Genomic DNA, 14298 nt, shown 5'->3' on the forward strand with positions numbered 1-14298 from the left:
AGAACCGTTGTGGAATCATTCCACAACGGTACTGTACCGTTGTGGAATCCACTGTTTGTAGTAGTGAACTCACACCATTTTGTTGTGGGAAGTGATGTTTATAGTGTGGGTTTTGCTCGAACCCACACTATTTTTGCACCAAAATAGTGTAAAAATGGTGTGGTGAATAGTGTATCACTAAATTTGGTGTTATATTATTCACCCACACCATTTTGGTGCAACAAAATTTTTAATTGTAAATTCATCGTCAAACAAAAAAATAATATATAGTTTTGACCCTATTTAAATAATTTAAAAAAATAAATTACTTATCAATAATTAAAAAAAAGAGTAAATAAGATAACATTAACAAAATACATAGCATTAATTAAACACAATACATACCAAATAAAATAGCACCAATTATACTAATAAAAATACAATTTCAATAAAAATTAAACTTACCACACACAACATAATAGAAAGAAAAACAAATACAAGTCCATGCATTATCAAATAAAAATACAAATTACTTGAAAAACAACTATTATTTAGTAGTCTAGTGTATCAAAGTTGGGTGCTTTGATGTTGCTGATGTATTGCCGAACTTTTCGTACTTTATTGTTGAAACTGGTCTTGTGATTGTTGAGAAGGCTTCATCTCTACTTCTTAAATGTTCATTTGTTTTTCTTGAAAATGCTCACGGACGTTTGGATCGGTTATCTTACTTAGGTCCATTAAGAGAATTTTATCTTCTTCTTTTGATTTTTTAAACGCTAAATTATCTTTCGTAATAGAAATAACGGTGTCTCTACCTTCCAAGTTTTTTTAATCAGCTCACTAAAGTCTCCATCTTCTACTGTATTGGAAAATTGTTCACTAATTTTCCTTGTTAATTTTGCTTTTTTCACCCCAATTAGGTCGTTAAGATGAAGAACCACCGATTTCAATATCGTTTAAATTTATGTTAAATGAGGATACGCAATCAGTGGAAGATAAAGGAGAAGATTGAGGAGCATCAACGTTTTTTTGTGTGTATTTTTATGTGTGTGCTTCTTTTTTCTTTAATATATTTTAAGTATCTAATTTTACCTATGAAATGTAATGTTTATGTTGAATAAATGTTATCCCAAAATATGTTTTTTAGGGTGATTTTTTTATATTGATTTTGTATTATTAACATAATATTTAATATTAATTTGGTATTGATATAGAACAATAATATAATATTTAATAAGATTATTATTGACATAATAAGTTAATAGTGTGGTTTATATACAATTGATATGAAGTAATATTGAGAAGTATAAAAAGAGAATTGTTGATGTCGAATTCTGGGTCGATCAACAATCACAAATAATAATATACTTGTATTTGATTTTTTATTTAATGAGGGTTTCAGAAGACGTCGTATAAGAAACGATATAGAAATGAAAATGATAACATAAGAAGGAAATAAGAATAACTTTATTGATCGTGAAACTGAATTACAAAGGGGGGGCGAAGTGACGAGCTCACGAATGCGAACTCAACACTGAAAATGATGCAAGCGTAATGAATAATGATTGATAGATAAAAAATCGTACTCTTCTTTTTTTGCGAATCGACATCTGATCTTCTATTTATAGACAAGGCGGAGCTTCTTCGCTGAAGACACGTGCTTCTTGATCCGTTCTCCTCGTCAAGGTTGAAGTCGTCTTAGATCCGGTTTTCGCGGCGAGGTCGCCTCTTTAACTGTGACCGATTCTTCTGACCAGGTGGACGTGCTCGAGTTGGAGTCCTTCAAAGAGCTGGAAAGTGTTATTGGACTTGTACCGATCTGTCGAGATCGTACTAAGCCCATAATTAATTCCGTGGGCCGATCTTCAAATGGATACTGGGCTTTGGTCGGGCCAAAGCCCATCCGAAATAAATATTTAAATAATTGAATTTTTATACAGCAACAAGAGTATTCTTTTTCGTGTGAGATTTAGTGTTGTGAGTTGGAGATGAAAACACTGTTTTGACGTGACAAGTGCACTAATATATTGTAAAAATTACACCAATGTAATGTTACGAGTTACAGATGGTCCAATGACTCGTCTTCGCGTAAGGATGGCGGGAGCTTTCTAGAGATCAAGACAAAATCGACAAATCCGATGGGCCTTTTTGTAAAGAAAATCCCACATGACTTGAGCAAGGCCCAAATGGGGTGGGTGAGAAAGCATCACCATTCCTTCCTTGCAAAGCTCATCCACCGTTGTCTTCTCACTTCACCTTTGTTTGCGTATTTCATTACCGCATTCCCTGTTCCATGCTCGCTTCCACAACCCCAAGGTCCTCTCTCTCTCTCTCTCTCTCTCTCTCTCTCTCTCTCTCTCTCTCTCTCTCTACATACAAATTATATACATGAAAAGCGTTTTCAGATCATTTTCTTCTAACCTGAAATCTGCTGGAAATTTTTTGTAATCGACATTTTTATTAATATCATCTTTATTGCAGTGAAATTCCAATTAATTTGTTTATTTATCACACGCCACCACTATAAAATACCAAGGCGCAATGAATATTCTGCAGCCCCTTTTTACTTTTACCTGAATGAAATCACCCCTCACTGATTCGGGACAATTTTCAGTTAACACGAAAAACACCCGTGAATGCAATTCATGAAATATTCAAGAAATCCATTTGATTACACCCCCACTAAAATTCGAAATTTCGCGAAAGAACATTCACCTCTGTTTCCATACACAATTGAGTATGAAACAAGCACTGGTCTGTGTTTAATTCGATTAAACACAATTAAAGCGTTTGAATAATCTGCGAAACATAAATTACAGGAGCCAAGTCAAGCAGAAAGAAGGCGGTTCGAATGAATTAATGAGGACTCGTGAAATCTGAAAAATAAAAAGATATATAAAATAATTATATGGCAACATCTGTGCCGGGCAATTTCCCGGCAACATATTACCCGCCGCCGGTGGCGCGCATTGGCACTTTCCGATCGTCCCACTTTCCGACCAGAGACAGAAACAGTGTAGGCAAGAGAAATGCAACAAATAAGAAGCCGCGATTGAGGTGCTCGAAAAGCGGCGTCCAATCAGAGACAGAGGCGGTGGAGATAGAGATCGAGAACGTGGCGAGGAACACGCGGAGGATCGAGGCCCGCGTGGGCGTCGAGGCCCGTCTCGAGGCCGTGTGGGCCGTCCTGACGGACTACGAAGCCCTATCGGACTTCATACCGGGCCTTGCCCAGAGCCGGGTCCTCATAAAGTCCCCAAACTACGCTCGGCTCTTCCAAGTCGGTGAGCAAAACCTCGGGCTCGGCATCAAGTTCAACGCCGAGGGAGTCATCGACTGCTTCGAGAGGGACCTCCAGATCTCGCCAGCTGGCGTCCTCTCCCGCGACATTGACTTCGAGATGGTCGAGGGCGATTTCGAGGTCTTCCGAGGGAAATGGTCGATACTACAAGAGACATCGTCTTTGTCGAGCGTTTTGTCGTATTCGCTTTCGGTCAAGCCTAAGCTGTGGCTTCCGGTGAGGCTCGTCGAGGGGATTCTCTGCAACGAGATAAGAATCAACCTCGCTTCTATACGCCGGCGGACACTTCTCATAATTTGATGTGATTATTCTTTTTTTCATATATATTTTTTTTCGTATTTCAAATCACAGGATTTAAAAATGTATAGGAGGAAAGCATAATTCTGATACATTGTAAAATTAAGAAAGTATTTTATCTTTTTTTGGCGATGTAGTTTAGCATCCTCTTTTGATTAGAATTTAGGTAGGGAAGCGAGATCGATTTAAAAAAAGAGGCGTGTATGCTGTAACAATCAACTTCATTCTTGATACCAGGTGTTTCAATTTGATTGCTATAGTAATCTGTTTCTGGAATTCCGAAAATAAATAGGAAAATAAAATAAGAATTTTTTGTAGATTGAGAAAGGTATATTGGCACCAATAATACCATGTCTCTATCAGCTAACACAATGACGAGGGTGAAAATTTGGCAAGGCTGAACAATCGCCGCCAAAAGAAATTCGTCAATGCCTTAGGTCAGTGTTGAAAAATGACCCGAAATCGCCGCCGCATATCCTCAAGCGAAGGCTGAAAAGGATGGCCGAGAACCCAGCGATGATGACGCGTTCATGGTTAAGCCATTAAATTATATATTAAATATTGGTAATTTTCTGAATATATCTTAAATTATAATTTTTAAAAACGTTAATGCAAAAGAATAAAGTTTTTAATACCAAAGTAGTGCAAGTAATTCATATATATGTTCAAAGGGAAAGTTAATCTTGAACGCAGAATGTAATCTCAACTTAATTTAAGGTCAGTTATTTAATAAAAAAAAAGAAAATGTTTTTAAAAATTCATTATTGGGTCTTGAAGATGTAAATTAATAGTTACAAGTTTTCTAATAATATGAATAGCGTACGTTCAATCATGAGAGATGAAATACAAAAGGGTTACCAATTTTCATACTCAGGACTAAAGAGAAAGTAAAGAATTGAATGTTTCATTCAAGCATGAAAGAATAAGTCGTAGAATACCAGACTGCAGTAGCATATTATAGTGTGGTGATTGAAGTTAGGCTGTTTCCCAAACAACAATGAATGCATACATTCTAAGTTCGGGGAAAAAAAGGGTACATTTTTGAAACGTGGATACGTAATAATTAATGTGAGCTATTCACTGACTATAGATACCTGTGAATGAAAAAAGATTAACCTAGGACATTTTTTTTTTTTTTTTTTTTTTTGAAAAACCTGGGAAAACCAGGAAGATATATTATGGCACTTCCGCCAAGCAAATGTTCATCACTTCTGGGGGAACAGACTCTACCCAGGTAGTACGTTCAACAAAAGCGAGAGATTTTTTTGCCAACATATGGGCTATTACATTACTCTGTCTCGGGAGAAAACAAAAAACAACAGAGGGGAAAGAACGTGCCATATCCAGAGCCTCGTGCACCAGGAGGCCTTCCTCCTTGAGCCAGCGGTTATTCCCGTTTAGCAGCTTCAACGCCATAGCACAGTCGGACTGGACGCTAATTCTAGAGCAGCCCAGGTCTTTGGCAACCCGCAGTCCTTCGATCACGGCAAGGAGTTCCGCCGAAAGAGGTGAGAGAAGACCCGGGGACTGCATAATGAAAGAGCCCACCACCCAGCCTTCCGACGTGCGTAAGATTCCTCCCGCTCCACAGATGCCCCTCTCCCGGGATATGGCTGCATCAACGCAGACGGAGATAACTCCCGGTGGTGGGGGAAGCCAACGTACCGGCCGGCTTTATAGGAATTGTAAATTAGCCAATTTTTTGTAAATACTTTGTAAATAAACAACTTGCATACGTGTCAGCCTATTAACTGCCTTTTTTACATGTTTGGTTAGGTTAAATAAGTCTTTTACTAATCTGTTAATAAGTTAACTTGACTATTTACAAAAAATTAACCAAAAGTGGACTAGATCCCAATTCACTATATAACCGTGTGGCTATATAACTTAATAACCCTTGATAATATCTGATGGAGGATCTTTCTTGGTGTGTCTCTCTCTATATATATAGAGCATCTTCCACAATGATCTCAACATCATACCTCCATATCTAAGACTTGAGTAAAAAGAGAGGCAGGAAAATATATAGATTGTGATATAATGGGTTCTAGTAATTTGAGTAGTGTGGTTGTTTTGTTTCTGATTGTGTCCGTCAATTTTGGGTGCGATGCTAGAGAGCTTCAAGCGGTGAGCGGAAATGGGTCTCTTAATCTGGCTCCACTTGGGAGCGGAAATATGAGCGGAAGTGGGTTTGATCAAATTCTGTCAGGAGTATTTGCTGGACTTGCGCTAATTATAAGTATCTTAACTGGAGCTGTGGGAGGCGTAACTGGAACTGTTCCCCCAGCTGCAGTTTCAGTAGGGGTCTCTATTCCTAGTGCTGCTGATGCTAACATTGGCCTCGGCAAATGAAGCTCAACAACGCTCGAGTAGCTTAACTTTACACTTTTATCATGCTACTCCTTCAACACACCTTTTTATAACACATATACGCATGAAATAAGAACTGCATGTCATGCTTACTAATTAATTTTACCGCATAATTAGCATGTTTCTTTGTTTATTACCTTCGTACTACGTCAAAGTCTACTAGATAACCCTTGCATCTCTCACAAAGCTTTCTATTATACCCTGATTTTAAGTAGTAGGAATATTTGGGGTGCGATGCTAGAGAGCTTCAAGCGCTGAGCGGGTCTGGGACCCTTTCTGTTGATCTCGATCGGAGGATTAGTGGCTGGGCTTCTTAACCCAAGTACTGCGTCCAATGTAGGTGTGGCTATTCTAGGGATCTTATTACCCTCACCTTCAGTAGGATTCTCTATTCCTAGTGTTGCTGGTGTTAACATTGGCGTTGGCAATTGAAGCTCAGCTACGTTGATAAAAAAAAATACAATAGTCTGCATATATAGCCCTAATATTTACGCATGCAATAAGTAACGTATGTTATGCTTACATTACATACATCTATACATTAATTATCTATATGCTGTATATGGTATACAAATACGCTTCACTGATTAATATTAGAATAAATCCCCCCCCCCCCCCCCCCCCCCCAAACTTTTAAAACTCGATGTTTTCCCCTTAATGTGTGAAATAATTTCATTCATGTCCTTCCGTCTAATAATCTGTGAAGTTGGTAGTTAAAATAGAACATGGGTCTGACGTGCTATTTGAGAGAAGGGTGTTATGGGTAATTTCATTAATAACAAAAAAAAATGAAATAAAAGAATTAAATTAAGAAGTAAAAGAAAAGGAAAAAACTGGTTTGAAATCAAACTATCGATCTAAAAACCTAAATTCGAAATTGAAAATGGCGACATCGCCTGGGAATGCTGCTCCGACGCGTTCTTCTCCGCGGTTGAAGAACAAAACTTCTGGTTCAACATCGAAATCTCCGGCGAAGGGTGTCTCGAAATCTCCGGCGAAGAGAAAATTGCCATGGAAGAAAAAATCGCCACCGAAAAGGAAATCGCCAATGAAGAGAAAATCTCCGACGAAGGCTTCTGCGCAGAGACCCCATGACGAAGGTGTTTTCCGTATGTGAACTTTTAAAGATTGATATTTATAGACGGTGTTTATTTTGGGGACAACAAAGAAATAGGTTTTTTTATCATTTTTATTTGTCGCTTCCTTTTTGGTGTTGTTTATTTGTCAGTAAACTTGAAGGGTTGTGGGTCATGTTGGTTGGTTGTTGGCCAATAAAAGGTAACTCATATTTATTTTGTTTTAAATTTAATTTTGCAGAAGCTTTGCTAAACAACTTTGTACTCAATATGCACTATGGGGGTGAAATGGAGTTTGAGTCCGGTGGCTGGAAGTACCTCGGTGGGCATGTGCTTCATTTGGAATGTGTGGATATCGATAAAATGTCCATTGTCATACTGAATAACACACTGAATCGGAGTCTAGGATATCCTGGTGCAGAATTTTATTACTTGAGGGATCCACGGAGTAAGAAGTTAATGGTTGTTGATAACGACGAGGCTTTGTTGGAAGCTATTGGAGACACATTGAAGACCAAGTGGGACGTTGATATTTTATGTGAGCACCTCGTGGATGTGCCTGTACGTGTAAACGACAGTCAGGTTGTCCAAGCTCCACACTATTCAGGATGAAGTTGACGTTGACGATCACCCTCCAAATATGGAAGAGCAAACACAAGACGCCCCTGATCCAGAAGAGCAAACACAAGACGCTCCCGATCCAGAAGAGCTTAATCAACAGGAACAACATGAGTTCATGCCAGAGATGGCGACACAAACACAAGACGACGTGCAGTTAAGACGCGGGAGAGAATGTGCAGTAAGATGTCGGAGAGAATGTGCAGCAGGATGAAGTTGAATCTGATCAAGAGGTGGTAGAGGATGTCCAACAAGAATCTGGGTTTGAGTTAAGTGACGATGAAATTTATGTTGATGGAGACGCCGTTGATATTGGTCTCTCAGTGTTGCGTGGTAAAGGGACGGCTGTTTTGAGCGACACGGACACAAGCTTGGACATGGATGCAGAAATTGGCATGGAATCCGATTCCTCAGAAGAAGAAGTACCGGAGATTCCTGAAAGCTCAAGAACCAATAAGTTCAGAGACTAGAAATTTGAAGTAGAAACTCTCATCGTTCACGGAGTTTAAAGAGGCAGATATGCAGAATCCAAGCTTCAAGTTGAGACTGGTGTTCAAAAGCTCAAAACTGTTCAAACAGGCCATCAGAGAGTACTCAATCAAAGCCGGTAAAAATATATACTTCAAGAAAAATGATTCAGACCGTGTAAGAGCAGAATGCAAGGACCCTAACTGCAAGTGGACGTGTTACGCGTCTGTTTTGGGTTACACCGATACGTTCATAATCAAAACGTTGAGGCCTGAACATACTTGCGCTAGGGTTAACATTAACCCGTTCGCCACTGCAACCTGGCTTTCAAAGAAGTATATGCAGCAGATCAAAGACAGTGAGTTGTTGACGGCCGCAGATATCATGAATCGAGTCCAACAAGACTTCGTGTTCGAAGGAGAAGGCTTATAGGGTAAAAAAAATTCTAAGAAGGCTATCGAGGGTTCGTATAAAGAACAATATGCTGCTCTTTGGATCTATGGTGCTGAACTGAAACGCTCAAATCCAGGTTCAACCATTCAATTTGAAACTGAAACTGATTCAGAAGGTCAGACAGTTTTCAAGAGGATGTATGTTTGTTTTCAGGGCTACAAATCTGGATTTAAACATTGTAGACCTGTGATTGGTGTTGATGGTTCCCATATCAAAGGTCATCACACCGGTCAACTAATAACTGCAATTGGTATCGATGGGAACAACGGTATTTTTCCGATAGCCTACACAGTCGTTGAGTCTGAGTGCAAGTCTTCATGGACGTGGTTTCTAAATTTCTTGAGGGAAGATCTAAGTATTGTCAACGGCCATCACTGGACGTTCATATCTGATAAACAAAAAGGGCTACAAGAGGCATTGACGGATATGTGGGAGGAAGGGTCCATTCAAGCAGAACATAGGCACTGTGCTAGACATTTTCAAGCCAATTTCATCAAGGTAATTCAGATATGCAAATTTAAATTGTGATTATCTCTTAGTACGATATTTATTCTGATAATACACTTACCAATATCGGGGTAATATGCTTTCTTCATCAGGTTTTCAGGGGACAATTTATGAAGACCAAGATGATGGCGGCGGCGATAGTTATTCTACTGGTAGGTTTGAATCAGAGATGGATGACATTAAAAGAGAAGACCAGGAAGCCTACGATTGGCTTATTAGCAAAGGCCATATATCAACAATGGGCGAGATGTAATTTTAGGACTGCTCCTAAATGTGAGATCGTGCAGAACAACCTCTGCGAGAGCTTCAACAGTACACGAGCGATCCTAATGGCAAGACAGAAGCCTATTTTATCAATGCTCGAGCGCATACGACTGTACCTGTTGCAACGCTTCTCAAAACAGCGCAAGACCTGTGAAAAATGGACCGGTGCACTGGGACCACGCTTTCACAACATTCTTGAGCAAAACAAAGTCCACAGTGCTTAGAATATAGCTTACTGGGCTGGTGGTCAACTGTTTCAAGTTACTAACATGTACGGTGCCATGTACAGTGTCAATTTGGCACACCGAACATGTTCATGTCGCCGTTGGGACTTATCAAGTAATGAGTTAGTGCAATTGGTTATGCCTAACTTAATTATGTGTCTTCAATATCTAACGTAGTAACCATGCCAGGAATTCCTTGTTCACATGCCATTAGTTGCATATGGAAAAAGCATGGAGAGCCAGTGAATTACGTGTCAAACTGGTATAAAAAGGATTGCCAAATTAAGATTTATGAAAACATGATCCAACCAATCAACCCAATCAAACAATGGCCGATGACCGGTTTGAATCCTATGTCGATGCCACCCGAAAGAACTAAGCCTAGCATACCTAAAAAGCTAAGACGAGTTACACATGACGAGGTCATTCCTCGTACAGGCACAAGGTTGACTCGGCAGTATGTAACCACAAAATTCTCAAGATATGGTAAACATGGTCACAACAAAACAACATGCTTTAGAAGAGAGCAGGAACAATAGGTATTTGTGTTGACTAATTTTATTTTTTTAGCGTTATTTTACTAATTTTTATAATATTATTCTTACAGAGAAATGAACGAGCAATACGTACAAATAGAGGAGCTACACAATCGACGCAGACAACTCACACAAGTGAAGGACCTCAAACTTCGCAGCCAACACAGGGTCAAACTCAAGAGGACATGCTTAGGGTAAAAAAAATTATAGTAATTGATATTAGATTGAAATTATACATGGTATTTACAACGTAGCCCTTAGTTCCATACTCACACCGGCTTGCGAGGAGGACAAATGGAGCCGCGCAGTTTATTCCGAGATTAGAAGCCCGGGTTTATTGCTATGGCTATGTTGTTAGTCTTTTTTGGATTACGAATGATGTATATGCGACTTGAATGTGTAAACCAAGTCATTTAGGGAGTCTTTAAGTTAAAAAAGTAAATAGTAGAATATGACTTAAATATGTAACCCAAGTCCTTTTGATACTGTTTTACTATTTTGAATATGTTAACAGTTTCCTATGTACTTTGAATGTTTTATGTATTTTGAATGTGTTACCTATCTCATTTTGTTTCCCTATCTTCATTCAGTGTCAACCAAAATGCAAGATGCACAAAAAATACACCAATTTTCTTCTAATAACAACACAACATATATTATCTTCATATACCAAAATAGTGTCTCTAAGGTCAATACCAATCTTCTAATAACCACTACTGCATTACTTGAACAAAAGCAGACAAACAAAAAATACAACAACACAGAGCAATAACTTAATTTTCTTGGATTCACTATGCATCACGGCCATAAGATCTTCAATTGAGAGATTCAATCTTGATTCATCAGTTGATACATTCAATCCAGAATATTGTCCATTATCCATCGACTCTTCAAATTCCCATTCTTCACCAACGTTTTCATATTTGTTGATTTTCTTCAGTAAACCTGGAATAATTTTCTTTGCCCTCGGACACATTATTGGCGGGTCCATCCATTGAAAAAAATTGCACCCTCTTTCTTCCTTACTCTGATAGAATTCATAGACAGAAAGAGATGGAAATTACTAAAAATCTACAAATTACATAAGAATTTTAGAATTAAAATACTGAAAATCCAGATTAAAGTCCAAAAATTCCTAAACAACCACAAATTCACTTACCTTATATTTCAAACATCCAAAGAAGCGTCGTCCTAGATTATCCCCTGTCCATGCGGTCTGGATTTCACTCATACCACATTTACAATATGGGTGTCGATGTTCATCAATGGAGCTGTGTTGTTTCTTGCGACTTGAGGAGATGCTCGCACTGCTATCCATCGCGAATAGGGAATGAAGGCGAAACGATGTTCAATTTACTCGGTGAAGAAACAAACACGATTTGGGTATTTTTTTTTTCGAACCCTAGCTCATCATTTTGTCTGTCGAACAAGATTTGGGGCTTTCCTTTTTTATAAAATGTATATCATTTATAACTGATATCATAAAATATCTCATTTATATTTTGAAATGGTATAAACTAAGGGTATATTCATAACTTCTGGAATAATGGTAAACTTAACTGACGTTTGCTTGAAATAATACACGGAAGGCCTAATTCTATTATAACATCTTATATTAAGGACAAAAAACTGAGTTTTTATAGTACAAGTACTGTATTCTCAGTACCACCAAAATTCAGAGGGCAAAAGTAATATTTATTCTTAATATTACCGCATACTTATACTTTTCTGTTTTTTAACCCTCGTACTAAGTCCAAGTCTACTAGATCATCCTTACGTTTCTTACAGAGCTTTCTATTATACTCTGATTTTATATAGTAAGAATATTTATACTCACTTTTCTAAAGTATGAAAATTATACAATTGTTCTTAACGTGCATATATATATATATATATATATATATATATATATATATATATATATATATATGTCTTTTGTTGAATCTTTTTCATGCCTCTCGGAAATGAAAAATATAATAAATAAACCAGTTAAGAGGATCTGGAAAACCTCATATGTTACTGTGTATTCTTATATATATATATATATATATATATATATATATATATATATATATATATATATTCTCGGCGAACTTGAAATTTCCTCATCATTCACACTTGAAAATATTAAACAAAGTAACAAGAACATATCTTGAAAGCTTAATTAAGATCGTCAATCGCATTTTGTTAGGTGTAAAAAAAATCGTAGATAATGGAGATAAAAAGAAAGATTACAATATTCGGAACTAATCGTAGGCATCATCGTCTTCCTCATCCTCGTCTTCTGAAGGGTGCTGAGGCGAGATAATCGACTCGATATCTATTATTTCGAAATGAAAATTTGGATCAATCAACTTCAAATGTGTCCCATAACCATAAAAGATATTGTTGGTTAATCTCGGTACACGAGGATGTCAATATTTAGTATTTATTTTAGCATGTTAGGATTTATTCTCAAATCCGACCTAAAATCAGATAACAAAACACACGATTACAAAGAACAATAGTACATATAGATTTATAGTGATTCACTTTTAATGCGAAAGCTACATCAACTTTGCTGGTGCAAATTCTCACTGCACCCAAATTCAGAAGAAAATGAGTTTTACAACTCTCTTGCACTCTACAAAGATAATCGGCCCATAGGGTATTTAAATGAGCATTGGGTGCGACATGTCTCACTCCTAATACTATCTGGCGCGACATGTCGCACCTAAAAGTTTTAAAAATTTTAGGCGAGCTTAAAATCCATCCTCTTATTTTCACTGTCCTAAATTAAATTTTTTTAGTATCTGGTGCGACATGTCACACCTAATGTTTATTTAGGTGCGACATGCCGCACCCATTACACTCAACAAGTGAGACATGTCGCACCTGATAGTATTAGGTTAAAATTATAAACTACCGCTCTTTCTTCTTCTTCTTCTTCTTCACATAGCCTCTCTCTCTCTCTCTCTCTCTCTCTCTCTCTCTCTCTCTCTCTCTCTCTCTCTCTCTCTCTCTCTCTCTCTCTCTCTCTCTCTCTCTCTCCCTCCTCCGCGCCGGAGCTCGCCGTTCACACGTCGTCAAACACAATCTCCTCCTTCAACCACCTCCGCCGAGCTCCTCCTTCGACACCTCCGCCGCCCAGGACCGCGACCTCTTTTTGCTCTCCGCCATCCAAGACCGCGACGGCCGTGTCTGCCTCGTCACAGCGCCAGTCTCGCCCTCACTGCCCCTTCTCCCTCACCTTCGCCGGTCTCAGCCTTCGCCGGTCTCACCCTCGCTGGCCTCGCTCTCACTGGACTCAGCCCTCGCCGGCCTCGCCTTCGTCGGCATCAGCCCTCGTCGGCCTCAGCCTTCGCCGGTCTCGCCCTCGCCGGCCAGCTCAGCCCTCGCTGTAAATTTGTAAAAATAAATTAATTAAAATAACATATTAGGTGTGACATGTCGCACCTAATACTCGTTCTTTGATATTTTCTTAAACCAAATAAATGTGACTTCGGGTGCGACATGTCGCACCCGAAGCCTTTAGCGACGGACTTTTAGGTGCGACAATGTTGCACCTAAAGTCGCACCCGAAAAACTTTGGGTGCGACATTCTGGGCATCGGGTGCGAATTTCGTCGCACCCGATGCCTATATTTGTAGTAGTGCTAGAGCTAATAGACAAGCCTGAAATTCTCAAAAATACCATCGAATCATCATCGTAAGTTCTTCAGCGTCAAATCGATCAATTAGGCTCCACGTAGAAAATAAGGCACGTTCGGTCTGTGAACATTGCTTCATGATCAAGTCTTTAGGTGTTTGTTAGGATAGTGGAGATAGTGGTAAGATGATAGTTAGATGGCACGAAAGAAGTGGATCGTGGCCATGAACCTTCTTTTGCTATTATTTATTCAATATTAATATGATAATTAAAAACATTAGAAAAGCTTGAACAGCACCAACAAATTCATTTTTCTCTACATGTCATTATTATTGTGGCGCGTGTTTCTTCAAGGTTCTGCAACTACAAATGGTATCAGAGAAATTTGGTGTTCGATCCAAACCTATGTAGCTATTTGGTGTTCAATCCGCTTCGGCAATGGCAGGTAAAGGAGAATAAGTAGACAACAGCAATAAGGGATCACGTTCGTCTCCATCGAAGGTACGGCTTAGCAGTGGTGGCAACGGCGAGTTGCGCATCGTGGAGCAGGTCGTCAATGAGAGCGACATTACGGTGCA

The 14298-nt window shown here is 38.7% G+C and overlaps 1 protein-coding gene across 1 annotated transcript; it reads left to right on the plus strand.

The window, feature by feature from the left end:
- The first annotated feature begins 2059 nt into the window (after positions 1-2059).
- On the plus strand, positions 2060-3709 carry LOC149404760 (Polyketide cyclase / dehydrase and lipid transport protein). Its single transcript, XM_089605449.1, has 2 exons — positions 2060-2295; positions 2799-3709. The coding sequence occupies exon 2, from the start codon at positions 2888-2890 to the stop codon at positions 3578-3580; it is 693 nt and encodes a 230-aa protein (XP_089461575.1). The 5' UTR covers positions 2060-2295; positions 2799-2887; the 3' UTR covers positions 3581-3709.
- Positions 3710-14298: the final 10589 nt, after the last annotated feature.

Source organism: Urtica dioica, chromosome 2 (genome assembly GCF_054948205.1).
Source record: "Urtica dioica subsp. dioica isolate 48M chromosome 2, U.dioica_male_clone48M_v1_H2, whole genome shotgun sequence".
In the NCBI taxonomy this organism is placed as follows: Eukaryota; Viridiplantae; Streptophyta; class Magnoliopsida; order Rosales; family Urticaceae; genus Urtica; species Urtica dioica.

Coding starts and splice junctions, on each gene's coding strand:
- LOC149404760 (XM_089605449.1), top strand. CDS start 2,888: ATGGCAACATCTGTGCCGGGCAATTTCCCGGCAACATATTACCCGCCG.